We start from the raw sequence: 14,273 nt of genomic DNA, 5'->3' as shown, positions 1-14,273 counted from the left end.
TCTAATAAAACAGTAACCATTGATACATCTGTTGAAGACATGACTACACATGCCTTAACATGGTGACCCAGAATCCTGTAGAGTGATTTCCCAAGTGGAAGCAAATTTTGAAGCACATATCTTATATGGTAATGAAATCACAAGCTCTAGCAAAGGGAATAAGGAAGCTGAAGGATTCTGTGTTGATTGTATGACATATATAAGTAATGCATACTGGGCAGTATAGTCACAGAGCTGATAGAATTGATAGATCCAAGTGTGACAATGATACAAGATTGAGGATTCAAAATGCTGAGATGGAAAAATGTAAATAACATGAGAAATAAAATGTCTTGAAGCTATAGTTAGTCTGATGTACTACACAGAGATCGGTAGCTGGATCAAAGCGCAGAGTTTATAAAACCAGAGGCAAAACCATAATCAATATTCACAATGCCATGCAGAGAGTTCAAAGTACAAAAATCAGTCAGACCAGCAGACAAATCCGTAGGACTAGTCAAAAGGAGGATAACCTTAACCATAAACAAACAAACAAACAAACAAACAAACCAAAAAAACCCCAGAGAAACATACAGGGGCAAAAAGGATCAGTCATACAATTCAAAGGAGGACAAACCTTTGCAATGGGTTATCTGAATATGAGGGTATATAAACAGTCAGTAAGTACAGAAGTAAAGAGCTACAGGTGAGAGTAGGTGAATGCGATGAGGCCCTCTGGTGGTGTGGTCTGGAATTGTGTCCAGTAAGACTGATACTGAGGGATTTTGGTGGGAATTAGCTGAAGCTAGCTGCTTTGAAATTCAAAATCCAAGCAAATACATCCTCTTTTCCCTCAGGCCCTGCCTAAGCTCGAACATCAGGAATACTAGTACAAGTCTTTTTTTAAATAACAGGCGCCATGATTGACAGGCAAGTGTTTTGATATAGTGAAGGTTGGTGGTTCATGTTGTTTCTTCGTTTAACCAGTTTATTGAATTGATATTACATCGTCAAATATTACAAAAAAATTTTGTTTTAAATATCTCTGACTCCACCTTTAAATTTGGCGCTTTTGTGTTTCACACAAATAAGTCATTCGTCATTTATTTTAATGCCGATGAATGATGGTAAAAGGCTGAGGTGGTGCTAGTGAGCTGAAACATTTCATAAAGGAGATATATATTCTAAAATGTATTCCATAAACTATAAAGACAGGGCCAAAGTACATGTATCAAACTAGTCTACTATCTTTTACATTTATGGCATTTGGCAGACACCCTTATTCAGGGCAACTTGCATTTATCTTGATTTTACAACAGAGCAGTTCATGATGAGGGGCCTTGCTCAAGTACCCAGCAGTGGTAGCTTCACAGTGCAGGGATTTGAACTCATGACCTTCTGTGCCGTAATCTAAAAGCTTACCCACTGAACTGCTACTGCCACTTAACCGCCACTGCCACTTAACCTACAGTCCAACAGCTTAACCACCACACTGCACTACAGTCCAACAGCTTAACCACTGAACTGCCACTGCCACTTAACCACCACACTGCACTACAGTCCAACAGCTTAACCACTGAACTGCCACTGCCACTTAACCACCACACTGCACTACAGTCCAACAGCTTAACCACCACACTGCACTACAGTCCAACAGCTTAACCACCACACTGCACTACAGTCCAACAGCTTAACCACTGAACTGCCACTGCCACTTAACCACCACACTGCACTACAATCCAACAGCTTAACCACCACACTGCACTACAGTCCAACAGCTTAACCACCACACTGCAGTACAGTCCAACAGCTTAACCACTGAACTGCCACTGGCATCTTTTTTTTTACACTTATGCTTATGTTGTCACCTCTAAATAGCCACATGCAAGATGACTGATTTGAGATGTTACTTATTTTTCACACCACCTCCCTTCCTTCTAATTATGGTGTCATGCTTCCTAACTTTCTGATTTTCCATTGTCTTAGTTAACATTCTTCTCACCCTTTCTCATCCTTTTCTCCCCTGTTTTCCATATTGCAGGCTGACTTTGGTGTTAATGTTTAAACGGTGTGTGTATGCATGTCTGTGTGCCTGTGCATCTGCTGCCCATGGCCTCAAAAGTCATGTAGCTTAAATATTCCATTTTGGCAAAGATGGAGAATGAAAGATTGCTGCTTAGAAATGGGGCTATGACCTGAAGGAGGAGGGAGGGAGACCAGAGAAGGGGAGGGAAATGGCAGATCTGAAGAATTGATTCGGAAATGTGTGTGTGTGTGTGTGTGTGTGTGTGTGAAAGATTGAAGAAAGCTGTAAAGTCAGAATGGTGCTGGAATCACAGAGGTCCAGTCTCAGGTTTAAGATTCAGGTACGAGCTATCACCATGCTGTGTGGTGATCCTCTGTTTGAAATGGGAACAAAGATTCAGATTCAATACCATCAAAAGCTAACTTCTACTTCTTCCCTTGTGCACTTGAGTAAAGCCCTTAACCCAGGTAAGGACTGACCCTGCAGTTAAAATTAAGTTGACTTGGCCCAGAAGTGTCAGTGCAGAAATATATAGAATGCGACCTTGAACCCAACCTCACAAGTTATATTGTGTCTTAAAGAAAAGTGGGTTCTGCAGTTCATCCATTTATCCTACAATCTCAAAAATAACAGTGCCAGAAAAGGCCAAGGCTGTAACTAAATTTTAGAGTGATGTCATAGAAAAAATATTCCTTTTGATGCATGGTTGGTGAACAACTTTTGTTGGTACCACAAATACACTAAAAAAAATCATTTCCCACCACAAATTAACCTTCCACATATTGTAAAGATTTTAGCAGGAAATTAATTTTTCAGGCGTTTGTGTAATTAAGCATCCATCAAACAGTTCTAAGGGCAGGCGAACTTTAGATTCTTACTTGAAGTTTGGAGTAAACCTATTTGATTAATGTGAAATAGGCTACTAACTACAGGAGCTCAATAATAAATAAAACTTTGATAATGGTAGATTGTGATTTCCACCACTGTGACTAAATTAAAAAACACACAGACCTGGATGGCCCTGGACCTAAAAGGTTTTTCTGACATCAATATTTATATGTTTGAAATGCTAAAAGTTCATATATATATATATATATATATATATATATATATATATATATATATATACAGTGTACAGGTTTTCAGTGAACAAAATACTGTTGAATTATAAGGGCTGAACCTGTGAACTGTGCAATGTGCAAAGTGATGCATAAACATCTCTGCCTTCCTGGTGTTTGAAAGAAGAAGGTGTGTATGTGACAGAGTCTAACTGCATTGTTGGGCTTAAATATCTTAAGGACACAACTCAGCCTATGTGTATATTTCATTCACTGTGATATTTTGATTCATCTTCAGTAACCATTTTATCCTGATCACAGTCACAGTGGGTCCAGAGCCTATCCCAGGAACACTGGGCATGAGGCAGAAACACACCCTGGATAGGACACTAGTCCATCACATGGTCCTATGCATACACATTCACACACTCATTCACATGTAGAGGAAATTTAGCCAGTCATTTAACCAGTCTACCTACTGGCACATTTTTGAAGAGTGGAAGGAAACTGGAGAATCCTACACATGGAGAACACAGACAGCTGTGACCTGCTGTGCCACTGTACCTCCCACTGTATTATTTTAGTAAACTGAAAAAGACACTCTAGTGTGTTACTTACATAAATGCAGCACCAGAAGCAAGATTTTGTGTACACCTCTGTTTCTATGTACAGTGCTAAGAGTGCACACTGATTTTTGTGTCTAGTGTTGGGCTCATTCTGCAGGGTGAGCCATCTGCCCATGTAGATGACTCTTCTATTTAATGAGATTTTTTACATAATACAGATTATGTTTTATTTTTCTGCTTTATCCCCTCAGCACCTGGGTTTGTGTGTGTTTGTGCGTATGCATGTGTGTGTGTGTTGTGAGGGAGGAGGCAGGGTGAGGTGTTGAGTGAAAGAGTTAGAAGTTCTGGTTGCATTACTGCCTATTTTGATAGCACACATATCACTGTGTGTGTGTGTGTGTGTGTGTGTGTGTTTAAGCTCTTATAAGAGCTCTAAATTCACTCTCTCATTCCTCTCTGTCTTTGCGAGTCTGTGCATCTGTAAGGCTCTTTAATAATAGATATGTTTGTGCACATGCTGTGTACACATATGTTTTTTTCCCCAGGTTTTGTTTCAGGTGCCTTATCAACTTCACTATCTGTAATCCTTTAAAGCAATATATTGTGTGAAGTATGGTGTAACATTTCAAAAGCAAAATCCTATTGCACATTACCTGTCATTTCATATTTTTCCCATCTTTCTGCAGTAGATAAAACATTTGGGAAGATTCAATGTATCATAATTTTTTTTTATCTTTCCACATCTTGGATTATCCATCCTGAAATGGTATGTGTGTACCATATAGTTTCCTCTCTATGCTTTTCCCCACTCTTACAGCATGCAATGAAATTCAGATCATCATGTTTGAAGCTGAAGGCCAGTAGCAGAGCTGACGTCTGTAATATTGTAAGAGTGCCTTTAAAGGGCACAGCCACACAGGGGTCTTTTATCAGCTAATGAACTGCATGTTCTTTATCCCTTAATTATTTTTTTCCTCTATGATTCCCTCTCTTCAGTGGCTTAATTACTATACACATTATAAAAGGTGTGAGGATTAAATTTCACGCCGATGACCCTCGGAGACTAAAGCTGCTTTGGGGTTTATTTTCTATATTCTGTGGAAGACACAACTAGTTTAATGAACATTTCAACATTTCATCATGATTTAATGATGAAACAACCCTCCACATAGTGAGTACAGACTCCAAACTAATTTTTGTATTGCAAGTCAGACTTCTACCAATTGCCATAGAGTTCGGTAATGCATAATGTGTAGTAGGAGTCGACTGTGAACCTCACAAACTTTGTCACTCTAGCATCATTGTCATTGTGTTGAAACTTTGGTGAAACTGGTGCAATAAAGTGCATACACATAGTCAGTTATACTGTGTACAATATCAGTATTGGGAGCTGGTATAAATGGGTTAGCAGGGCTAAGCTCCCTGTCTTTCATATCTAAAATAGATCAATATACTGTAAGGTTTCATTTCTAGCATTAACATCCAATTGTTTGCTGTGAACAAATGCCTTAAGGTGGATTTCGGACTTGGAATCAAGTGCAACAGCACAGACAATGGTCATAAGAACAATCCACGGTATTGTGGATGGTATGAATTGAGGCTTGGGCTGATTTCTTTCTAGCTTAAACTATAGATCCATGCAGTCTATCGGTAACATTTGTGTCAGATGATTACACAGAGTGAAATGCTCCCTAGATTTGATCTCCATTTTTACTGATATTTATCAGCCTGCTTCACTGACACATCTGTAAGTGTATGTGAAGTACAGTAATGGTTATAATGAACATGAACAAGGTGGATAATTTACTCTATCATCCTTTTTTTTTCACCAAAATGCCTTTGGAGGAGAAAATATATGTAGATAGATTAAGCACATTGTACAATCAAAGTACAAACTACACAAAAGAAAACAACAGAACTGTAAGTGTAGTGTTTTTTTGGTTTGAGCAAAAGGGTTACAACTTTTGGGTTTGGTATTCAGAGGAAACACAGCATGAACCCAGTAAAACATTGCATTTAAAACATTAAGAATCATGACTGCAGCTGCTGATCTGCCTTACAGCGTGTGTGTGTGCATGTCATTCTTATTATCACATTAATGAGATCTTGTGTTATAATACATTGCTCATCACTAAGAGTTTCATTGTCGAGCTATTGAGAGATATGAGATGTTAGCCTGCCATGTAATATTGTGACCAGCCGGTACAAATTATAAGGCAAGACAAGTATACAACCTCAGACTAACACAAGGTTTACCCACCATTAAAGAAAGGCAAGAAGGCAATGCACGAAGACACACACGCACACACACACAGTCATATGCACAGCTTCACACATGCACACGTCAACCTAGTTGAATAACCACCCTCATCATACCATCTGCAAACATCCATCTGTCATCCATAACTTTTTCTTCCTCCTCCTTTCCCATTCATCATCCTCTCACGTTTGCACCATGTCACCTAAACAGGAGAGAGGTGCGATAGAGGGAGATATGAGAGATCAGGAGAGGAAGGATGAGGGGGTGGAGAAGACAGGCAGGGATAGAGGGCAGTGAGAGGAGGTGCAGATTCATTTCGAATGATGGAAGAAGTTGATTGTTGACTTTCCTCAACTTTTTGTCCAAAAAGTGTGTCAGAGCTTTTGATTAGTTGCAGTCCCACCGCTAATGGTCCACTTTGTCCTCAGTCGTCTTCTGTGTGTCTCTCTCTCAGTCTCGTGTGGTGGCCTGTATGACTGCTATACTGAGTCAGATGGATGATCGACACTATTCCACCTACATTGAGACCTTCAGTGGCACAAGCGACCTAGTGGTGAGAGCGCACACACACACACACACACACACATACACACACACACACACACACACAAATATACTGAATCTTTGATGTCTGATAGGTTCCAGAAAAATATCATATTAAAGAAGAAATAAAGTTCTAAAATACAACTTTGTCATTCAAAATAAGGGTCCAGATTGTAACAGAAAAAAAATTGAATTTTTAAAATTTCTTTCTGCATATTTGGAAAGATTTTAAACATATTTTTACACAAACATGTATTTACACAAAAAACATGCACTGTAATTATGATAAAGATTTTGTTTGCCAAATATGCATGTGTATAAATGTGTATAAAAGTTGTATATTTGCTTTATTAGGACTTTTTGATGGAGACATTTCTGCTGTTCAAGGATTTGATTGGTAAACATGTTTATCCTTCTGACTGGGTCACCATGATTATGGTACAGAACAGGTGAGGACACACACACACACACACACACACAAGCACACATATACAGTCATTGTAAGTGGGAGTAAAGACATGAAGGGTAAAGAAGAGCACATATATATCATCATTAAATGAACTGTATATAGGGAACCTGTGTCAGTGAGCTTCTGATATTAATTTTAATATTAACTGTGTGTGTGTGTGTGTGTGTGACTGAGAGGGAGAGGGAGAGGGAGAGGGAGAGAGAGCATATTCAGGCAGAATTAAGATGCTTATCATATGTAAAATGTGTGGGATTAATTTGGGTAAATGGATTATTGAGATCACGGATAATTGAAAGCTCTCATTTTCTCATCAGAGTGTTTCTCCGCGCCATCAACACTTACGCTGACACCATGAACCAAAAGTTCCTGGACAACAATGACTTTGAAGTGCAGGTGTGTGCGTTTGTCAAACATTCAATTATTTTCCTTGCTTATAGTCTGTAAGGTTTCTTTTAGTGAAGAGAGTGTGTGTTGCAGTGTAGGACAGTGAAACAGTGTGAGAATGCTTTGAACAATTGTCAGGTAGTACTGTATCAGCTGCTTTTTTACTCTATACCGCTTCTTATTTTGTCTTCTTGATGATCAGCGAGCTGCTGATGTGTGTTCCTAGGAATTTAAGTGAATCCCTGATTGTTATTGGTTGGTTTAATTTTTCATGAGCTTGTTAAGAATTCTATTATTAGTTGCATAGATTCATAAAAGTGTAAATTCAAGCTAGTACTAAAATTGCATATTTTCCATATATATGATATCTTATGAGGAGAATATGTTTAAATAGGAGAACATAGGACAATCTGATTGATAATCTGGTAGTCCAGTAATCTGTTTTGCAAAGCAGATATTTCCATTATGTTAATACGGTTGGAATTCTGACCACGTTTGGAATTTATATGGGCTTATTAAGTCTAAAACTTTTTTTTTTATTGTTTTCATTCAATCCTGGAACATTTCACTTTGGTCAAATAGGTTATTGTTGTATTCTCTGGTGAGGGGTGCTAGATGATGGGTTTTGTTAAACTGAGATTGCACCGATCCTACTTTTTCTATTTTAAATACAATACTTTTTGTAACTAATTATAACTCATATCAGCCAATACCTGATGCTGATCCAATACTGATTCAATGCTGTGATAGTAGATTGCTCTTACGACAACCTATCTAAAAATGTTATGTTTGTAAAACATTATGGTTTTAGAACCTTTTGGTTCAATGCGTCTTTTTGAAATTTAGGAATGTTTGTAGGAACATTAAATCCAACACTTCCAAAATGTTAATGATCTGTCTGTTAATGAACATCTATTGTTCAGAACATATTTTTTGTGAAATATGTTGCAGTTTAACCCATCAGATACTTATCGAATATTTTAATTAATAACATTAGTTGGGAAGTTGTGTTCTTCACATGCAAGAAGTTTATACATGTTTATGGATCGTTTGGATCAGCATACAGCCATACAGCTCCCCTGATCTAGAAAGCTAAGCAGAATTTTGGATCAAATGATAATTGGCCGAGGAACGGATTGTGTGTATATGTTCAGTCAGGCAGTATGTGGACACTGGGGGTTAAAGATATGGATATCAGTAAATCTGAATCATTTCAAGATGACTTTTATTGAGCAGCAGTATATAAGTCATGTAATATGTAACATGACCTGAAAATTAATCTCCTACAATGAGTGGAAACAAGTTACAAGTGGGGACAGTTAATATGGAATATTAATACATTTTTGAAAGCACAGAAACATTATATCTTTTCTACTTTCTAATCTCTCTCTCCATCCCCTTGTTGCAGTTGTGGAATAACTACTTCCATTTGGCTGTGGCATTTATTACCCAGGAGTCTTTGCAGCTCCAGCACTTCTCCCCGACTAAGAGAAACAAGTTACTGGCAAAGTGCGTGACACACCAGAGGCCCCCCCCCAAAACACACACACACACGCACACACACACACACACACAATCACAGTGTCAGTCGGTACAGTATGAAATGTGGAAATCAGCTGCTGCAACAAACATACAGAGATTTAGATTCAGTGAGATCTGCTCTCTCTAATTCTACCATGTTCTTGTGGCTTTGTTTTGTTTCTCAGATATGGAGACATGAGAAGAAAGATTGGTTTTGCTATCAGAGACATGTGGTACAGGCTGGGTAAGTTTGTGTATATATCTGTTCAGTCATACATAGACAAACGACAAATTTAAAGTAAAAAACAGTGACTGTAGGAGGCATTTCTCAAGCAAAGTCTGAGTCCACTCAGAAGGAAGTTCTTCTGACTGATCACCTTTAACCGATGATGAAACATGGATGAAAATTATATGCTATCGCCTCACCAGATCTCAGCCCAATTGAATGGGAAATTTTGTTTTTTTAATTAATTATTCACCAGGATATATACATGGACACAAGGAGGGTTTGAGTGGCACGGTGCCACAGCAGCTAGTGTTGCTGCCTCACAGCTCCAGCATCCCTGTATGGAATTTCTTATGTTCTTAATGTAGCGTTTCTCTGGTTTCCTCCCACATACAGTATATGTTTCAGACAACAGTCCTTAATCAGCTTTTGTTTGAAATGTCCTGTTTCTCTAAGCTGGATTTTTACTACATGAGGCGTAGAATAACACTGATAAACATCACATTTTTTCTTTTCTCAACACACGCAGTGTATATGTTTTATTCATCAAGTTATGTGTGTCATGTCAGTTGGTTGAAAGCACAATTAACCCAAGGTTACTGGCTGCTTATCAGCTACACCAAAAATGTAGATGGTAATTAGTTTTTTTTTTTCCTGATTTCTGTTAAATTAGTATAAATGATTAAATGAGTATGATTAAATGAGTGTGATAGCCAGTCCAGGTTATCCAAGTCAAGGTCACATCCTTATTAATGAATCCCACTCACCCAGTTTACTGTAGATTCAGTGTAGTTTTCTGTACAACAGTTTGTGTCAGAGAGGGGCCCAAGTCAACTTTTTAGCAAGCTAAGAACCCTTGAAGAACTCATTAGACTGTCATCATGTTGAAGGGAGCAGACCTGTAGACATACCCTTCCACTTTTAAAACACAACAGAGACAGAACTGGTGTCTCATCATGTTTCCCTCAGGACTCGGGATTCGTAGTGCACTTGAGCTGTTTCTGATGGAGGGAGTTACAGAGTAGTGACCCAGAGTCAGACCTCTGGGACAAATTTTGCTAATTGTAAATTATGTGTTTGGTAGTAAATAAGGATCAGTCATGGATGTAGTGTCAGTGTAGTTAAGCTACCTTTGCTGTATAGCTTGTAGTGCAGCAGGTCAGTGTCTCTGCAGGAGGGTTTTTTTATATAGCTGAATTTCATTTATTGTAGTCTTGAAGCTTAGCAACCTACATTTATAAAGTCACTTGGGCTTACATGAGAGTACAAATTGACTTTCCGCTGCATGCCAATTTCAAAGCTTATTGTGTGTGTGTGTGTGTGTTGTAGGGGTGAATAAGATCTGTTTTATCCCCGGCATGGTGGGGCCGATACTGGAGATGACTCTAATCCCCGAAGAAGAACTTCGCAGAGCAACAATACCCATCTTCTTTGACATGATGCAGTGTGAACACAATCACTCGGGGCACTTTAAGAAAGTATGTACACCCCCCCCAATACACACACACACACACACATACACAAAGATGACTGATGGATAAATGTCATATGATGCAAATACACATATTTATGCTCAAATGTATAGTTTTATGCTCAAACAACTGACATTTCTCTTTCCTATCTCTTCTCCTATTTCTTTCTCTATCTCTCTCTCTCTCACACTCTTTCTGTCTCATGTTTTTAGTTTGAGAATGAGATCATCCTCAAGTTGGATCACGAGGTGGAAGGAGGGGGAGGAGACGTTAGATACATGGAGCTTTTGCAGACTATGTACCTATACACACATAAGCATAGCTGATCATTTTATTTCTGTCTCGGTTGTTAACACACACACACACACACACAGTATGATCTGCTTTTCTCTTTAGTGTCTGTTAGCTGAAGCATGACTTTGCACCTAAAAAACACAAATCTGTGTTTTCTGATAGCCCTGGGTCAAAGCATGCATCTACTTCCATAGTGTGTGTTTGTCTGTGTGTGTGTGGTAATGCTCATTCATGCATGTGTATATAATTTTCTTTTTAATTTGAGTGTATATGTATTGCTAAATAATGTGTGTGCATCTGTGTGTGTGTGTGCGTGTGTGTGTACCTGTAGTGTATTAGAGTGTGCCCAGGAGCGACTCCACCTTTTGTCAGAGGTGCGCAACTTTGTTTCCTTGGTGACTGGACTCTTGGAACGTCTCCTTGACTACCGCACGGTGATGAGCGACGACAGCCGTAACAATCGCATGAGCTGCACTGTCAATCTTTTGGTAAGCCTCATAAACCCACTCATGTAAGCCCCGCCCAACAGACTAGCAGCATATAGAGGTTCAACCATCAATCATGCTCATGACTGACCATTAAACTGAGCAGTCAATCTCTGAATGTTCAGTTAACCTGGCATTCAGCCATCCATTCCTTCATTTTTGTCTTTTTCCGTCTCAAGCTATAAAATATAAAGTTAAAGTATACAGTAAAGGGTATCGAGGATTTTTTGGATGGTAGGCTAAAACTTAGGGGCCATACATTGAACTTTTTTTTTTTGAAAAGCAAACCGTCTGCTCTTCCCAAATGTGCAAACTGAAGAACCCTTTTGGTGCTAGGTGGAACCCTGTCTGCAAGAATATAATAAGCTTTGAACTCTAATATATACATACAATGGGATAATTTACAGTGAATTTATTATAAACGCTCTATTTTGTGCAGATTTAAGTATAACTTTTTTCATTATTGCCTAATTTCATAGAGTTACACAAAAGGGTGTGTGTCATTCAAAATCAGTTTTCAAAACCAAATTTTAAATCAAGTTCCAAATGGCTTTTTCATTACTGACTGTCGAGATGCTGTCTTAGCTCAGACATAAGGACAAAATGATAAATTCCTGACTGTCTCATTTCTTTATGGATGTACACTATAAATGTCAGCCCACCTCACATACATAAATAAGCTACTTCACTCGACTACTAAATAAGGAAAACTGACTTTTTTTTTTTTGGTGATAAATAAGAACCCACATGTGGCTACTAAAAGTGAATCAGACACTCAGTTTTTCCTCAGAAACAAAACATTATATAATTAACAAAATCAATGATATAGCTTAAAAACAATTGAGATGAAGATAATTCAATGCAAGATAGAGGATTTTTCAGTTATAAATACTGTTGTAGATACCACAAGGAGACAATAACACATTTGATGTTAGTTCTGTCAGTCAGCTGGTTATTTCTGCCACTAACATATCAATATGAAACATATCTATAGTTGAAATCTAATATTATTTAATTAGTGCAATGCCACCACGCTGAGCAAGCACACACAGTGTTTTAAAAAGGAAAAGACAGGAGCTGATTTGTTTGGATATATAAGATTATTTTAAACAATTATGCCACTTCTCAGTAGGTTACAACCTTCCTCAAAGATCACAAAATATTTCTGCCACACGAATATCTATATATGCCATGATCTAATGTCGTTTTTTTTTTTTTTGCATTTTGGTATAATCACACACACAAAAAAATGAATGGCTCTTAGCCTGTAATCAGCTACAGCAGGCAGCTACAGCATCTGGTCTGCATAGCTTGTAGGTACACTACTTTCCACATTGTCATCAACTTCAAAATCAGCCTGTGATTAAAATGTGTCATCATGTGCTTTTCAAATATAAACAAAACGCTCTGGCACTGGAGATGCTGAGTCTGAAATTAATCACAAGTGCCGTGATAAAGTGTTTCCTTCCAAGTTTCCTTCTCGTATTCTCGTTGTAGATCTGCGTTCAGGGAGAGGGGGATAATGTTTGTTTTCGGGAAGGTGGATTTAGAACAAGCCTTCCCTGGCACAAGGAGAGGGTATAGTTTTGTTTGCAGGCAAGCTGAAATGAATAGATTGCGCCTCTGCCGCAATTTGGGAAATGGGCGCCTCAGTAAAAGGCACATTGGCAATGTTGACTGAGCAACACAAATTGCAGTATCGTAACCTATTCCCGTAACTCCAGCCCATTTCCCATGATACCCACCTGAAATGGAACCTGTGACTCTCCACTTTTACTTTTTGAATCAATACAACTGGAGAATCAGGAAAAACTCACACCAGCCAACGACACACCAGCCAAGTCTCTCAAGTGATTGAGCCAAGTGCTTAGAGCTCTCCTACTCAACTTTAAACTCAGTTTCTGCCCAGGCCACATTGGCATTTTTGGATTCTCCTTAAAATGCCATTAAATGGGAGGCTAATTCTTTTCTGTGATTTATTATCAAAAGTGCAGCTACTCTATAGATTAATATCATAGGCTAATCTTGGCTTTTGGCTCAGAAGCACAAAAGAAGAACTAAAATATTAGCTGATCAATTTTATTGCAGGTACTGATTAATTTTAAAACTAATTTTATTCCATTTTATTTGGATAACAATGATACCTTTTGACAGTTACCATTGAAATTAGCAAAGCAGCTTTGCAGAAATTCAGATCCAGATCCAGATGCCTAATGAGCAAGCCAGAGATGACAGTAACAAGCAGACTCTCTGAGACAACACGAAGAAGAAATGGTAAGAGGAAGTACTGTAGACTCAAAAGGAAACTCATCCTCTTCTGGTTGACATAGGAAAGTGGGTTTGATCATCACACTACACAGACAAATAAAGAAAAGCCAAAAAGCTTTGAATATATACTGGATGTTAGGTTGAAAATAGGTATCTTGAAATATGCAGGCATTTTATTGGCCAAATAAAAATATGCATTAACAAAATAAAACCTATTTCCTTTTCTTCAAATATCATTGTAGCTACACTGGTGACTTTGGGGGATAACAAGATGAATGTAAGTGACAGGACTGGGATTTGGACTCAGTATACTGTATAACAATAATACTGCTCTATTTGGAAAATGCTGAGTGAAATCATACTATAGATTGTTTCAATACTCTCCTTCATAAGCTTGCTGTATTAGACTCTCTCACCACCTGTGTCCTACAACTTTGAGGCAGTGCTGCTTGGGCAGTTTCCATATTCCCTGGCGCTGTAAAGGTGCTTTCCTTGGCCATCTAGCAAATCATGTAGCCAAGGGAAAAGTGTGCTTAAAGGAAACCTCCATCATGAAACACATTAAATATGTTTACATTGAAATATTTGTGATGTGCTTAGCGATTGTGGTGCTAATTTCTTCATTGGTGTTGTATTTTCCTTGTTCTTGTTAGTGAGAAGAGCATCTGTCTGCTGCATTGATGTCACAAGGGGAACATTGCTAGTTCATTTACAGCAGTATA

General features: G+C 38.3%; 1 protein-coding gene across 1 annotated transcript in view; it reads left to right on the top strand.

Moving 5' to 3' along the window:
* LOC113529552 (dedicator of cytokinesis protein 2) overlaps positions 1-14,273 on the top strand; it is a 119,071-nt gene that overhangs the window by 91,820 nt on the left and 12,978 nt on the right. The window contains exons 27-34 of the mRNA XM_026918807.3: positions 6,344-6,442; positions 6,787-6,881; positions 7,216-7,294; positions 8,694-8,794; positions 8,992-9,050; positions 10,362-10,510; positions 10,717-10,802; positions 11,130-11,286. Of these exons, the coding sequence (XP_026774608.3) occupies positions 6,344-6,442; positions 6,787-6,881; positions 7,216-7,294; positions 8,694-8,794; positions 8,992-9,050; positions 10,362-10,510; positions 10,717-10,802; positions 11,130-11,286 (825 nt within the window). The remainder of the gene's footprint in view (positions 1-6,343; positions 6,443-6,786; positions 6,882-7,215; positions 7,295-8,693; positions 8,795-8,991; positions 9,051-10,361; positions 10,511-10,716; positions 10,803-11,129; positions 11,287-14,273) is intronic.

This window comes from Pangasianodon hypophthalmus, chromosome 9 (genome assembly GCF_027358585.1).
Source record: "Pangasianodon hypophthalmus isolate fPanHyp1 chromosome 9, fPanHyp1.pri, whole genome shotgun sequence".
Classification (NCBI taxonomy): Eukaryota; Metazoa; Chordata; class Actinopteri; order Siluriformes; family Pangasiidae; genus Pangasianodon; species Pangasianodon hypophthalmus.
This window is presented reverse-complemented; position numbering and strand designations above follow the sequence as displayed.